This window comes from Scomber japonicus, chromosome 23 (genome assembly GCF_027409825.1).
Source record: "Scomber japonicus isolate fScoJap1 chromosome 23, fScoJap1.pri, whole genome shotgun sequence".
In the NCBI taxonomy this organism is placed as follows: domain Eukaryota; kingdom Metazoa; phylum Chordata; class Actinopteri; order Scombriformes; family Scombridae; genus Scomber; species Scomber japonicus.
Window position 1 is genome coordinate 9372598 of NC_070600.1, and position 15585 is coordinate 9388182.

The 15585-nt window shown below is 40.7% G+C and overlaps 1 protein-coding gene across 3 annotated transcripts in view; it reads left to right on the plus strand.

The window, feature by feature from the left end:
* Positions 1-15585, plus strand: part of LOC128353338 (kinesin-like protein KIF21A) — a 36612-nt gene that overhangs the window by 18056 nt on the left and 2971 nt on the right. Inside the window, exons 4-35 of one of the 3 annotated variants that reach the window (XM_053314025.1) lie at positions 378-527; positions 1169-1303; positions 1410-1574; positions 1970-2085; positions 2808-3003; positions 3111-3300; positions 3644-3707; positions 3841-4044; positions 4563-4610; positions 5248-5308; positions 5393-5504; positions 5654-5842; positions 5954-6153; positions 6286-6393; positions 6639-6707; positions 6823-6968; positions 7069-7213; positions 7396-7590; positions 9143-9244; positions 9823-9988; positions 11192-11249; positions 12187-12241; positions 12412-12626; positions 12838-13011; positions 13577-13609; positions 13805-13941; positions 14087-14171; positions 14288-14377; positions 14477-14635; positions 14724-14841; positions 14965-15135; positions 15314-15513. In XM_053314025.1, the coding sequence (XP_053170000.1) occupies positions 378-527; positions 1169-1303; positions 1410-1574; positions 1970-2085; positions 2808-3003; positions 3111-3300; positions 3644-3707; positions 3841-4044; positions 4563-4610; positions 5248-5308; positions 5393-5504; positions 5654-5842; positions 5954-6153; positions 6286-6393; positions 6639-6707; positions 6823-6968; positions 7069-7213; positions 7396-7590; positions 9143-9244; positions 9823-9988; positions 11192-11249; positions 12187-12241; positions 12412-12626; positions 12838-13011; positions 13577-13609; positions 13805-13941; positions 14087-14171; positions 14288-14377; positions 14477-14635; positions 14724-14841; positions 14965-15135; positions 15314-15513 (4256 nt within the window). The remainder of the gene's footprint in view (positions 1-377; positions 528-1168; positions 1304-1409; positions 1575-1969; positions 2086-2807; positions 3004-3110; positions 3301-3643; positions 3708-3840; positions 4045-4562; positions 4611-5247; positions 5309-5392; positions 5505-5653; positions 5843-5953; positions 6154-6285; positions 6394-6638; positions 6708-6822; positions 6969-7068; positions 7214-7395; positions 7591-9142; positions 9245-9822; positions 9989-11191; positions 11250-12186; positions 12242-12411; positions 12627-12837; positions 13012-13576; positions 13610-13804; positions 13942-14086; positions 14172-14287; positions 14378-14476; positions 14636-14723; positions 14842-14964; positions 15136-15313; positions 15514-15585) is intronic. The other 2 variants (XM_053314026.1, XM_053314027.1) reach the window with 2 other exon arrangements.

Sequence of the window (15585 nt, forward strand, 5' to 3'; positions counted from 1 at the left end):
GGTCTCGGTCTGAACTCAAAACATCCCCTCAAGTTCCATTAGTTAGACATAGCAGAACATGCAGACAGCAAGAAGTCAAAGGTCAGCAAAGCGTGCAGGGGTTTTAGGTTGTTAAAGCGGTCAGATGACCCTACGACTATTAAACTGTCATTAGTCTGTCTCAGTGGTCAGCTCCTGGCTTTATTTTTAACGGCCAACAAGTGGCTGCTAACAGCTGGTGAGGAAGCAGCTGAAGGTGAAAGACGAGGCTGGTAAGAGAAGGAGGGAAGTGTAGCAGATGTTAATGCTCACGATGTATTAATTACAGACTATTCTATTCTATAATCTGCATTATCTATATAATATTTTATTATAATCCGCTCCTGTTCTTCTTCTAGCTGTACAATGAGGAGGTGCTGGACTTGTTCGACTCAACGCGAGACATTGAGGCCAGGAAACAGAGATCCAACATCAAAATCCACGAGGACGCCAATGGAGGCATCTACACCGTGGGCGTCACCACTCGCACCGTCACCTCTGCGGCTGAGGTCAGCCTTGCATCTCAACACGTCCCGAAAGCGGTTTTTGTCTAGTCCAGTCCAGTATTTGATCTGAACTCATCACTGTTGTATGATAAACTGGTTCTCTGTGTGTAAGAAGTTTGGTATTTAAATAGAAGCTTGTTACTGATAAGCTTGATACTTTTCTGCACTCGTACAACAGCACATTCGTTCCTCCCAAAGATATATGTCTTTATAAATGGGCCACAAGAATGTACTTTCTCTTTTAGAACTTAGATTAAAGAAGTGGGCGCTGTAGCTTTTATCAAACATTACTCAAACAGGAGTAAGTAGTGCATTTGTTGGAGACTAATGAGTATTTATGGCAGCAGAACAGGGTTTGACTCAAAATAAACTAGTGTCTAAGTTTGTCATAATGAGCACAGCAGACTTAGATATTGCTTTGGATACACAGAAAGTACTTATTAGTATCAATTCACCGTTTGTTTTGTTCCTTTCATGGTATTTGATGACAATAAGAAAAACATAGAATATCGCCAAAATTATCCTTTAATATCATCTTCATGAATTTCTTGTTTTGGTATGAACTTCATTCAAAGATATCTGTGATGTTAGAATACATATATTTTGTTGTCATTTCCTTTTATTCTTTGTTTTTTTTCTAACAGATGATTCAGTGTTTGAAGCTGGGTGCTCTGTCTCGAACCACTGCCAGCACCCAGATGAACGTCCAGAGTTCACGCTCCCACGCCATCTTCACCATCCACCTGTGCCAAGTTCGAGTATGCTCACCCGATAACAACGTACGTACTGTAATTTATGTGATTATGTGGTTATTATGGCAACTTTTACTGGCAATCTATTTATACCCACTCATATAATTATTTTGCTCTGTTGTTTGACTTCCAGGATAATGCAACAGACAACCGTCTAGCTAACAACTCAGAGATTAATGAGTTTGAGACGCTTACAGCCAAGTTCCACTTTGTGGACCTCGCTGGTTCAGAGAGACTGAAGAGAACCGGAGCTACAGGAGACAGAGCGAAAGAGGGCATCTCCATCAACTGTGGCCTGGTGAGGAAGCTAAGTGATGTGTTGTGCAGTAGACATTTTATATTAAACACTGCAGTGCAATTGTACGTCATAGTCCTAATAGTGAAATTTGCTTTTGCTACATAAAAGAACCTAAAAGAACATTTTGTCTTTTCTTTGCTGGGGTGATGATTAAGCAATCAACGTGACATTTGCACAAATAAACATTCCCCTGTGTCTAAAGATTCTTCAGAGCTAGAGAGCCCCCATGTGGCCAGAACATGAATTACACACTTTATTTTTTGCATTAATGTGCCATCATTCAGAGCTTCACTCAATACCAAATTTAGCATTGCTTATTCAATATTTCAGCTTGTTAATTCACACATTTTTTATCTTCTTCCTCGCCTATGTGCCTCCATCTTCTCATACCTCAGCTCGCCCTGGGAAATGTCATCAGTGCTCTGGGAGACAGGAGTAAGCGTTCCACTCATGTGCCTTACAGAGACTCCAAACTGACCCGGCTGCTGCAGGACTCACTAGGTGGCAACAGGTCTGTGGGGCTTGAATCTTACGTTTTAAACACAGAATGCAAACATGGATATGGTTCTTTGAAAATGGTTTAGTTTTGATGCTTCCAGAGCTGACGTAAATTATGTTTGAACCTATCAGCAGTGGATATCAAGCTGTGTTGTCATAAGTCTACTAAACCCTCTGACAGGCAGCACCATTCTTTAACCCTCACCTAATGTATTTTTAAGCTGCCTTTGAATTCTCCTGTCAACAAAGCAAAGAGCAGATATTCGTCAGCTTGACCCAGCCTAATACATGAATATACATTGCATCTACTTAGGCTATCCTACATTTGGAAGCCCTAATAGCTTAATAGGCAATTTCACCTGAATGCTATGGCCTGCCCATACTGAGAGGGGCACTTTTAAAACAATTACATTTGTTTGTGGAACAATGATACAACATAAACTCTAAATCTGGTCTTGTTTATGCAAATTGAGCCATCACAATGACATAATGAACACAGTAACAATTAAGCCCTAATCATGGGTATTAATACATTAAAATATGAATCCAAATTTGTATGTAAACTAGGACAATGTAAGTCCCCATCAGGAAAGAGACTTTTGGTAAATTAGAAAAAAATCTTGACCAGAAATTTGATTTACTTTTATCACAGATTGGAGACACAAGGGAATAAAATGTGTTTCTCATGACATTGTAATAATGAAGTCCTTGTTTCTTGTTGTGTGCATTCTCCAGTCAAACAGTGATGATCGCCTGTATCAGCCCATCGGACCGGGACTTCATGGAGACCCTGAACTCACTGAAGTACGCCAACCGAGCTCGAAACATCAAGAACAAGGTGATAGTGAACCAGGACCGAGCCAGCCAGCAGATCAGCACCCTGAGGACGGAGATAGCACGACTGCAGATGGAGCTGATGGAGTACAAGACGGTGAGAAGACAGGATGGAGGAATAAGAGAAAATGAACTGTATATACTGAGATAAAAGTAGAACAACACTATTATTACATTATTTGTATTGTCCTATCTGATGCACAGGGTAAGCGCATGGTGGGTGAAGATGGCATGGAGGGAATCAATGACTTGGTCCATGAGAACTCGATGTTGCAGACTGAGAACAATAATCTGAGAGTGAGGGTGAAGGCCATGCAGGAGACCATCGACGCCCAGAGAGGCAGACTCACACAGATACTCAGCGACCATGCCAACCAGGCCCTGGCCAAAGCAGGTGGGCACTGTCTGAGTTAATACAGATAGCTTAGTATAGTGGGGGATGATAAAGACAGAAGCCATAAAACATAAAAATCAAGTTACTTTTTGTTTTATTATTATTTTTATTATTCACTTAAGTTTAGGTTTATTTAAAAAAACTATCATATAGTTTCACATTGACCACAGACCTTGCAGGAAAAGCATATTACTGTATTATGTTATTAAAGTGGGTAGTACAGGAATGCTTAGAGTCATTTTGTAGGCAAGGTAATGTGTGTAACAACAACCTAATTACATTTCAAAGTAACCTGAGGCTATGAGTTTATATAAAGGCTGAAAAATGATGCCTCTACTTACAGGTGAAGGCAATGAAGAGATCGGGAACATGATTCAGAACTACATCAAAGAAATCGAGGAGCTCAGGTATGTAATACTTTCACAGACAGTCATCTAATTAAATAAGAAACCTAAATAGCATGCAGTTTGATAGTACTGTAAAAATCTTGCTAATGTATGACGACAACAACACTTGAACTTAACCCTTTCCTTCCCTCAGAGCCAAACTTCTTGAGAGTGAGGCTGTTAACGAGAACCTCAGGAAGAACCTCTCTCGGGCTTCCACTCGATCCTCGCTGTATGGCGGCCCTGGCTCCTTCTCCACCGCCCTCCTCGCACCTGAGAAGGAGGCCAGCGAGGTCATTGAGATGGCCAAGAGGGATCTGCAGAAACTCAAGAAGAAGGAAAAGAAGAAGAAAAAGAGGTATGACGCAGTTTGGGGATTGGAGCTTTGGACTTTCCAGAGCTTTTATGGAGAAAAATGAAAAGGGAGGGTCATGATGTTTGTCTGTTGCCATGGTGAGAGCCTCCGTCTTGGTGTGTTATGAGTAATTATCTCTCAGCTCCCGGCATTAGCACTATACACCCTTATGTTTCTTTAATGGAGTGTAAGCTGAATTTAGACAAGACTAAGGTGACAGCTATTAATCATGGTTGTCTGACAAGCTCTGGCAAGCTGTAGCAAAATGATCATTTATCCTTTCATGTTAGTATGTGCACACTACACGTCATCTACATCTCCATAACCAGGATTCATCATTTGAGCACACAGTGTTTGTGAGAGTCTCTGCGCTCTCTTGGTCTTTCTTGCTGCTCTTTCTCACTCTCTCTTCCTCTCGATAACTTCCCTCACTTGCCCCGAATTCCGCGGCCTGTCCGCCGTCTCTTCCTCCTCCTCACCACCCTCATCCCTGCCCCCATCTCCCGTCCTCCTCTCTAAAGGCTAAGACGATGCAAGGAGAATCACCACCAAGAGGTTGAAGACGCCAGGTTTGCTACATCCCATCAGGATTGGGTCAAATACACAATCTGAAACTGATTATTTTGTGATTTCAGTTGATCGATTGACCTCGGCCTTAACCCAAACCTCCCTTTCTAAGTTCCTAAAGTCACTAACCTCTAACTTCTTCTGCACCTACAGGTGGTTTACACTCCTGGAGGGAAGCAGCTCTCTTAACCTGCTCTTACAGCTTCCTCTTAATCCCTTGTTCTTACTTTTCACTGCACACTGCAAGATGCTGATCTCATTCTAGTTAATGTCTCAAAAGCTAACGTTGGGGAAGTTCTTAATATATGTTATGGTACTTTTTAAGAAATAACAAGGGTGCTAGTAAAAAAATCAATTTTTCAAGAACATAGTAGTATTTGGTTAGCAAATGAGCTTGCACTGTGTATGATGATAACTGTGAATCATTTTGTTTCCCTGTGTAATATTATTGTTGCCTCTTGTGCAATCACAATCAATTCATTCACTAACACCATTCCATGTCTGCTCGATAAAGTGTGTTATCATCTGCATGTGCCCTTAACCCAGCCTTGTTATAATTAAAAGTAATTCCAAATCTGATTTACAGAGAAAGAACTCTGTCGTGGTCTTTAGCTGGCTAACACAGTTTTCTGTCTTCAGTGTTATCAAAGAAGAAGTCCCAGATAATGACCAGGAGCAAAGCACTGAGGATGCAGATGTGGTAGGTGGAGAATCACTAAATAGAGCTTTTGAAAGATGGTTATCACAAATTTCTTTGTAATCATTTGTGCTTTTGCATCACCAGGAGGTCAGCGACCATGAAGAAGGTGAAGAAGGAGAAGGAGAAGAGGAGGACTCTGACATGGCGGGAGAGGATACGTCTGAGGAGTCTGACTCTGAAGACCTGGATGAGAAAGGTAAAAGCCATGAGACAGAATCAGTGTTTATTGCTTCAGTTTCTGGACAGTAACCACATTTTTATGTTGAAGTCGCTATGAGACAAATTGGTAATAAAATGGAGGAGGCAGCATGATCTAATGATGTGTGATTGTATGTGTGAGTGCAGAAAACGTCCAGGCTGACCTGGCCAACATCACCTGTGAGATCGCCATCAAGCAGAAGCTCATAGATGAGCTGGAGAACAGCCAGCGGCGTCTGCACACTCTCAAACAGCAGTATGAGCAGAAGCTGTCGATGCTGCAGAACAAGATCAGGGACACGCAACTGGAGAGGGACAAGGTGCTGCACAATATGGGTAAGAGGCACATGCTTTGAATGTTTATTTGAATTAATAGTCCACAGGTATAGATAGTGTGTAGATAAGTGTCCATTTTTAAACTGGTTCCTTTTTCTTGTGCTTCTGCAGGTTCAGTGGAGTCTGGTACGGAGGAGAAGGCAAAGAAGATTAAAGTAGAGTACGAGAGGAAGCTGACCTCCATGAACAAAGAGCTGCAGAAGCTTCAGTCCGCTCAGAAGGAACACGCCCGCCTGCTGAAGAACCAGTCCCAGTATGAGAAACAGCTCAAGAAGCTCCAGCTTGATGTGACTGAGATGAAGAAGACCAAGGTAAAGAGCAGAACATGAAATATAATGTGCAATTAAATATTTTATTTTTCTGTATGTACTGTACAGTACTTGCATGGCATATGAACCAGGATAGTGTTGTCGCAGCACTGTTATTCTGTGTTTGTCCACCAGGTGTCACTGATGCGTCAGATGAAGGAGCAGCAGGAACGCAACAGAGTCACAGAGTGCAGGAGGAACAGAGAGATTGCCTCTTTGAAGAAAGATCAGCGCAGAGCTGAGGTGAGCTTTTTTAATTGTTTTCTATACTATTTAAAGCAGTTGTTTAGTTTTTAGTTTTTGTTTTATAGATGAACCACCTAAACTCACACAAGGGCTGGTATTAAAAAGAGTGTTTCAGAAGAAAGGCTGTTCTGAAAATAAAACATATTTTTTGAAATATGTTGTTGTTACTCATATTGAATGTTCAGTTTTCAGCTTTAGATTCCATCTATAAGTTTCTACTCAATATTCATCTCTTTGCACAGCATCAACTGAAGCAGGTGGAGGCTCAGAAAAGACAACAGGAGCTTGTCCTGCGCAGGAAGACTGAAGAGGTGAGACAAATGCAGTCACATAGAGGAAGGGACGCTATGGACAGTAACTTTGTTTTTTAAAATTTGTTTATTGTTCTGTTTTAACTCTGATGTCCTGCTTCGTGAACTGTATCAGGTGACGGCTCTCAGACGGCAGGTGAGGCCTGTGTCAGGCAAGATGACCAGGAAGGTCAGCTTACCTGAACCTCTTCAGGAGCCGTCGCACCGAGCCAGCCTGGGAAGGCTGCAGTCCTCGGTGGCGTCCCCATCCAATGGAGCCAGGTGCAGCATTTAAGCTTATGTACAGTACCTGTGTGCAATGGTGTATTTTACGACCAAATGTTTGTTTGAGGAGTCCTAAAGCAGCAGTTTCCCTCCTCAGGAGTTCTCCAGTACGGATGGGAAGCATCTACCTCAACCGGACAGCCAGGACCAAATGGCAGTCATTGGAGAGACGCGTCACTGACATCATCATGCAGAGGATGACCATCTCTAACATGGAGACGGATATGAACCGACTGCTGAAGGTAATAGGTCATGGTACAGATTGAAGTCAAGGAGAATTATGTTTTCAACCCTGGAAAAGAAATGAAAAATGCCAGATGCCACTGAAAGCTTTAGAAATATGGTGTATGTGCTCAAACTTGTGATGTCTTTGTGCCACATTTCAATTCCTCATTCCTTTCCTCCCTGTCTCTCCGCCCCCCAGCAAAGAGAGGAGCTGACCAAGCGGAGGGAGCGAGTGTCCAGGAAGAGAGAAAAGATGGCAGTGGAGGGGGCGGATGCCGACCGCTCCCTGGCCTCCCTCAATGAGGAGCTGGAGTCTCTGAGCGCCAACATCGACTACATCAATGACAGCATTGCTGACTGCCAGGCCAACATCATGCAGATGGAGGAGGCAAAGGTGAGGTGGTGGAGGATCTCAGGAATCTAATTACTCATAATATATTATGTGAATGTAGGTGTGAAAGCAAAGGTTTTTATGGTCAGCATGTGATATTCACAGAGTACTTTTTTTAATAAGTAAGTGCCTACATAGTTGGAATTAAGACAGTAGATATGCATTTATACACAAACTTAACTGATAACAAAGCACTACCTCATTAGCTAGTGTTGGCCTGTACTGGACTGTAACCGTCAGGCGAACAATAGGGAAATAATTACACAGTTAAGCACCACTGACAGCTCCCACAGCATTTTGGGCTGCACTCTGACAAACAAGCAGGCGCTTAGTTGTCAGAACGACAATGGCTTAATAAAACAACAGCTACTGGCAGGGCCGCCCATTAACACAGCCAAAAGTTTAGCTCAGCATAACAAGGCACAGTGAGCAGCAGTTCATTAATGTAACTGTATGTATTATTTGAACATTTGCTCTGTATAGCCAGTGACAGAAAGTGTGAGAGTGCGGAACGTTACTGTACTGCTTGACAAATGCCTGTTTGTCAAAGTGGCTCTGAAATAGTGTGGATGTTGTTATCAGTACTCAACTCAGGTAGCATTGACTGCACTGCAAAAATGTCATGTGGTTTTATATGTGTATGTAATTCATGTTAATAACCTGTGTGTGCAGTCTGTTTTGCACAAACACATAAGTATGCATGCAAAACATGTTGGAAAAGCATGTTTAAGTGTTGTTGAAACAGTGTGGGCTTAGGATTCAGTTGCAGCTGTTGAATGCGCTAGCTGCTAGGCAGTCTCTAGATGCTAACCTAAGATTTGCAAAAACTCTCGCGAGATTTGTAAAGAAGTAGTTACTTTAACCCACACAACCTTTAAAGTGATTATTTTAACTCAAACCATCATATTTTCTTAACCCTAACCAAGTGGTTTCTGTGCCTGAACCTGAGCAGACTTTAACTGTGTTGAAGTGTTGTCGCACCGTAAAACAGCGAGACAAAGATATTTTTTGAAGTGGCTAGCAATAGTTTTCACAAATGTAGGGTTACCATCTAGATACAACAAATAAATTCCAAGTAAATGTTTTTTTCAATTCTTAGTAATTACTGGCTAGTTTCAAATTAGTGATTTACTAAATTGGGTTGCATGAAAACTTGAGGAATGTGCTAGCTAGCAAAGACTTAAAAATAATTAATATTATAATAAACTCAACTGTAAACCCTTCATAATCTTAGGTATGACTGTGTAAACATGTACAAATATTTCAGAGTTAGTAGTGTACAGTTTTGAAAGAGAAGAGGGAAATATCGGTTGATGCTACTATAAGCTAACTGTCATTTACGTAGGCTAACATATAAGAATTTAATGTAATTAAAATATAATCGCTTTGACATACAATTTAATTATATATATATATATATATATATATATATATATATATATATATATATATATATATATATATATATATATATAAATATATATACACATAAATACATTATCCTGTGACTCTTATAATCCCACTTGAATGAATGTGTTGTTACTCTGTGCTACAGGAGGAAGGAGACACAGTGGATGTTACCGCAGTGATAAGCTCCTGTAATCTGTCAGAGGCCCGCTTCGTTCTGGACCACTTTGTGACGATGGCCCTCAATAAGGTATCTGCCACCTTCACTGACTTAATGTTATTAGAGTGTCTTTATTTGTCTGTATGATGCAATTTATTCAAACTCTTAAACATGTTTCAACACATTCCTATTCACTATAGATTAACTGCAAGATAACACAGATTTAATTTTTAATGATTCGTTTGACACTTACGCCTTTAAAATAAATTAACTATATGAATTAGATTTTAGATTTCATTGTTAATGCATATTGTGAGTTGCAGCTTGTTTACAATTTCTCTTATCATCTTGCATTTGTCGCCATGGCTCCTTTATATGATTGAATTTAATGAGACTTTAAATGGAACAACTTGATTAAATTAAGTTTAAATTAGATCAGATAATTTGATGAAAGCTAATTGGTCCGGTGTGGAAATGCGTTCAACCCAGCAGCAAAGAACAAGACAGACAGAACAAATGAAGTAATTACAACAAAGACAGTCTTCATTATGTTTGCCTGTTTCTATTTTAAGCTCTCTCTCTCTGTGTGTGAAATATTGGCAGTTTAACAGAGCTGTGTAGTAGTCGCAACTCCATTGGTAACCTTTCTGCTGGGTGGTGGTTGTCAGGGTCTGCAGGCGGCTCAGAAGGAGTCCCAGCTGAAGGTGATGGAGGGCAGGTTGAAACAGACAGAGATCAACAGCGCCACCCAGAACCAGCTGCTGTTTCACATGCTGAAGGAGAAAGCTGAGATCAACCCTGAGCTGGACGCCTTGCTGGGCAGCGCTCTGCAAGGTAGGAAATGCCAACAAACTGGTGTGGATACCGGTCTGAGCATGTAAATCATAATCACCTTTTCAATCATCTTTTCTCTCATCATATGACTGCATTTTATTTTACAGGCTTCAGTTGTAATAGTATGTAAGGAGAATTGAAGGAGAAGATTGTTGTTGTTGGGCAGAATACGTTAATTTACTTCAAAATATTCATAAGCCTGTAAAATAAAGAGTAACCCTTTTTCTCATCTTTGGGTTTGATTTTGATTTGATTTCTGTTTGTTTTCTCTGTTGTGTTGGTGTGAACTCAGAGTTAGGTTACCTGTCGCCAGGTGAGTAAGAGATATGTAGTCATGTGACTGTGTTTGAGAGAGCGTGGCACATGCACACTTCAAGATTTATACTAAATTTACACCCAGTTAAAGGAAACTATGGAATTAAGCTACAAGATTGAAGAACATTTGACTTTTTTTTACAAAATGTAACAGATGAGATACCTAGAAAAACACCTCTTAATTATATTTAGACATACAAATCTTAAACAAGCAGATGAAAATAATAAAGAAATGCATTCCTAAATTTGAGGAATTAAAACTGCTTTGGATGTGAATAAATCTTGTATTGTGCATCAGCCAACAGTCCATTTAAAAACTAACCCATTTGCAGTAACTCTGCCAATGAAGTGCATGAAGTATTGTGTTAAGTTCCCCCTTTTGCCCCACCTGCTAGTCAGTCCCACTTTATTAGGTTCTTGGTCACTAAAACTTAACAGCAAAAAAATCCAAGTTGCATCATGAGTCAAAAGCCCAAGCCTTGTGTACACAGCAGTTTGTGTGTCTCCCTCTTTTCATTTTCTGTCTTCATCCATGTGGTTCTATAGTTTTCTTTCTTTCTGTTGTTCACTCCATGTTCACACCAGACAAATACCCAGATACTGTAGCCTTCAGTTGCATTAAACTAATGATCCCTTATTGTCTTCCTTTATGTAAAACTAAACCTGGTGACCCCTGACTTTGTTTTAAACTGTTAAAGCTGTCATCACTGTGCTGTAATATTTCTGAATTGCTTTTTTATCTCACAAGCAATTAAAAAGTTAAGCATAATTAACATGATTTTGAGAAAATATAGCGTGTTTATGGACAAACTATTAAGGAAAATGCACATATGCTTTGCTAAGTGAGTGTCAAACTGAAACTTAATGTGTGTGTCTGTGTGTATGCAGAGAATGGAGATGACAGCAGCAGTGATGAGTCCACCCCCAGTCCAGCCACAGAGGGCAGGTAAACACAGCCTTCCAATACAAACTTATTACATTAAAAACTCTCTGTAGATGTTATCTGAAACTTAGAAAGTAATTAAGTCCTTCTCATGTCATAGAAGGAACAGCACAGGTGTAATTAATAAGGCTAATTAAGGCTGCATTCCATTCAGTTGTATCACTGTCAGGGTACTTGTCATGTGCATGCTGATTCACGGACCCGACTGACTAGAACAAGCCATTGTTTAATGTTATTAGAGCCACCTGTGCTTTCCCTGCTATGATGTGAAAGAGTGTCTGTTGTGAAAAAAGGAGTAAGGAGTAATGTGACACTTCCTTGAAGGCCTTGATTTTAGGGTGTTTGCAGTAATTGTAGCATATTAGGCCTGAAGTTTGACAATATTATATGATGTCACAATGAACATGCATGTATAAATTGATCAAATTAAAAGTTGCCCAATATTTGAAACAGTGCTCAGAAGAGGTCTTCACCTGTGTGAATGGACCATGAGGCAAGAGAAGTTCATTACACAGTGGAAGCAGATATTTAGGACTGCAACTTACAATTATTTTCATTATCAGTTGATCATTTGGGCTATAAAGCATAAAAAACTTAATAAATGCCCACCTCAGTATCCTAGAGTCCAAAGCAATGTCATCAAATGTTTTTATTTTGTGCAAAATACTTACTTTACAGTCATGTAAGGACGGGACAGAGAAACAAATTCTTTGATTAACTGAATATGAAAACAGCTGCCAATGAAGTTCAGGATTGTGGTTTAACTCAGAAATAGTTTAGTAATACAGAAGGAAAAAAAAAAACTCAGATTCAATCAAGTATAACCATAAAACAGTTGATTAATGTCAGTGGATCTAAGTTACACACAGCAGCACAAGTCTTTTGTGTCACCTTATTACAGTTTGGCATAACTGAGTGAGCTTCCCTAACTTTGTTTCAGCACACTGGCATCAGACCTAATGAAGTTATGTGGTGAATCCAGACCGAGAAGTAAGGTAATGTACTGAGCATCACATGTGATATTTTATCTTACTGGTACTTATTAAACTACAACTTTTTAAACAATATTCCACAGTCGTTATTTTTAGGCTTTGGATTTGTTACTAAGTGATCTGTTGACTTGCATGTCAGCTGATTAGTGAGACAGCATTTCTGGTCCCTTTAGGCTCGAAGACGAACCACCACCCAGATGGAGCTGCTTTACGCTGGCAGCGGGGATCCATCCTGTGAATCCCCCACCGGAGACTTCTCTGCCCCTTTGCTTCCCCTCACAGAGCGTCTGGAAGGCTTGGCGGACATGCAGGGTCACGCGGCTGGTCAAATGCCTGACCGCGAGCAAACTGTTTCCCCATCTGCACTGTCTGCCAGGCCAGCTGGCATGTAAGTATTAGAGGCCACAGTTCTCTGTGGTGGACAGATATCTCCACAGTTTTCTTCTGAAATGATAAATACTCCCGTTACTATTAATGCTCAAGTTCATCATTCAGTGTTGTTTTGTGAGAGAAGAGATTTAGTCCTTCTGCATGTTTCTTTTTATATTACCACTAGCACCAAAGCATAAAGTGACTCCTGATATGTGTGCTGTCTGTAGTTCTAGATCCAGGTCACCCACAGGGACTGAGAGGAGGCAGCTGGAGCGGTCACCTCTCACCCGAAGGAAGCTGCAAGAGAAAGGAACAACGGCGACACACATCCCAGCACCCATACACACACCTCCAGTCAGCACAGCAGAGCCTAAAACTAAAGGCAGTGACTACAAAACAATGTAAGTGTGCAGTAGCATTAATCAACACAACAGCAATGCAAAGTCAGTCACTCAGTCAGCCCACACTGAGATATCTCAACAACTGTCGAATGCTTTGCCCTTAAATTTTGTACAGGCATTCATGTTCTCCAGAGGATGAATACTAACAGCGGTGGTCATCCACTGACTTTTTCTGTAGCATCACTTTGAGGTTGACATTCATGTTTTTGCATGAAATGTCATGACAAGTTTTGAATGGATTACCATGAAATAGGGTTTATGGTCACCTCAGGATGAACTGTAATAACCATTCCCTAACTTTTCATCTAGTGCCATCTCCAGGACAGAAGTTTAAATGATTGGTATTAATAAAATAAAAAATGTATAATGTAGATTAAATACCTGCATAAGTAATGACATTCCCATTAGCTTTAGCTGTATTGACAGTAAACATGGTAAATCTTCAGATCTTGTTCTGCTAGCATGTGTGTAGGTTTTTAAAAAATTCAAGATTTTATTCAGTCCTTTAAACTGTGTTATAATGTTAAACCTCTTTGTTTGATGTTACTTTTTTCTGCTTTTTCAGGTTAGACGAGTCACCTCCATTTGAAGGCCATAGGTGAGCCTTATCTCTTTATTCATTTTGTTATATGTCTACATTTGACTCTTTTGGGCTACTCTTAGAATACAAATTAGATCTACTTAGATTAGACCCTCTTATTAATATCCCATTTAAACTCTATGAAGCAGCACCACACTGACTAGTAAATTGAATTCTATATTTTAAGCTTTGATTGTTTCTTGTGTATTCTAGAGGTGTAATCAACCCCGTGACGTCCCCTAAGAACAGCCGGGGGACAAAACTTCAGTGCGTCTATGTAGCTGAGGGCCACACCAAACCTGTTCTCTGTGTGGACGCCACTGATGATCTGCTCTTCACAGGATCCAAAGGTCAGTAAAATTGCTGTTGCATTACGGCAATCATTAAAATTACTGGCCTTAAAGATACATTAACTCTCAGCATTATCTTTGAAAATGTCTTTTGGTCTATTTTCTAACCTGTATTTTCACACATCTGTATGTTTGTGTGTCTCAGATCGAACATGTAAGGTGTGGAACTTGGTGACAGGTCAGGAGATCATGTCACTAGCAGAGCATCCCAGCAGTGTCGTCTCAGTCAGGTACTAACATATTGTTAAAGAAATAGCAGAAGTCTTTAGCAGTAATAGCAATATCTGGATATAGTTATGATTAATTCATTATTTTGTCTCATTTCCCTGTTTTTGTTATATCTCAGATACACTTCCAGCCTCGTCTTCACAGTTTCCAACGCTTACATCAAAGTCTGGGACATACGAGATTCTGCCAAGTGTATACGCACTCTCACGTAAGTACACACTCCTATTTTCCAACAGTTTTGTACCTTGACATTGTATAAGTATAATGCTCCTAATAGATATGTGTTAAACATTTGTGTGTATGCTAGGTCGTCAGGCCAGGTGGGTACAGGGGACACCTGTTCTTCAGCCAGGAGTTTATCCATCCCACCAGGAGAGAGTCAGATCAACCAGATCACACTCAACCCTTCTGGCTCCTTCCTTTATGCTGCTGCTGGCAATTCTGTGCGCATGTGGGACCTCCGCAAGTAAGTTAGAACACAGATTAGAGTTTTAGTAGTACAAACTATTTCTAAGAAGCAGAGCTTATTAAAAAAATGTCTTTTTCTTCTTTAGGTTTGTGTCCACAGGGAAGCTGACTGGCCATTTGGGACCTGTCATGTGTCTGACTGTTGATAAATTGGGTAGTGGACAGGACATTGTGCTCACTGGCTCCAAAGACCGTCATATTAAAGTAAGAGACTTCACACACACACAGAGTACACAGAGTACACACACAAATTAAATTGCATTTCCATTTCAGGAGGTTTTATTGCCTCAGAGATCACTGATGTACCATACATATTTGTGTTTCCAGATGTTTGAGGTGGCAGAAGGTGCTCAGGGTAGCGTCACCTCCAGCCATACGTTTGATCCCGCCCATCAGGACAGCGTGGAGTCCCTGGCCGTGCATGGAGACATTTTCTACAGCGGATCCAGAGACTACTACATCAAAAAGTGGGACTTTGCCAGTAAACAGCTGCTACAGGTAATTCACAAGCTGTTAACAGTACATGCCTTGGGGATACACTGTCAGCTCTGTCACTCACAGCTTTTTCCCCAGATTTCTATATTTATATGTAAATATAAACTGAAGGAACTTGTTAAGAAGACAGAATGAACTAATCTTATGTCCAGCTCTAACTGTTGGCTTTTGTTTCCTCTAGCAGTCAGTCAGTGCCCAGACAGACTGGATTAGTGCTCTGGGCATGGTGCCAGGCTCACCGGTACTGCTTAGCGGGTGTAGAGGAGGGCTGCTGCGCCTCTGGCACGCCGACACGCTAGCACCCCTTGGCGAGGTACGAGGACATGACAGCCCCATCAACGGCATGGCCACCAACAGCAGCCAACTGTTCACCGCTTCTGAGTAAGTCCCAGACAATAATTTGCATGTTTTGTTGGATACTGTTAAATATGATCTGTTACTGGTAAACTTTTC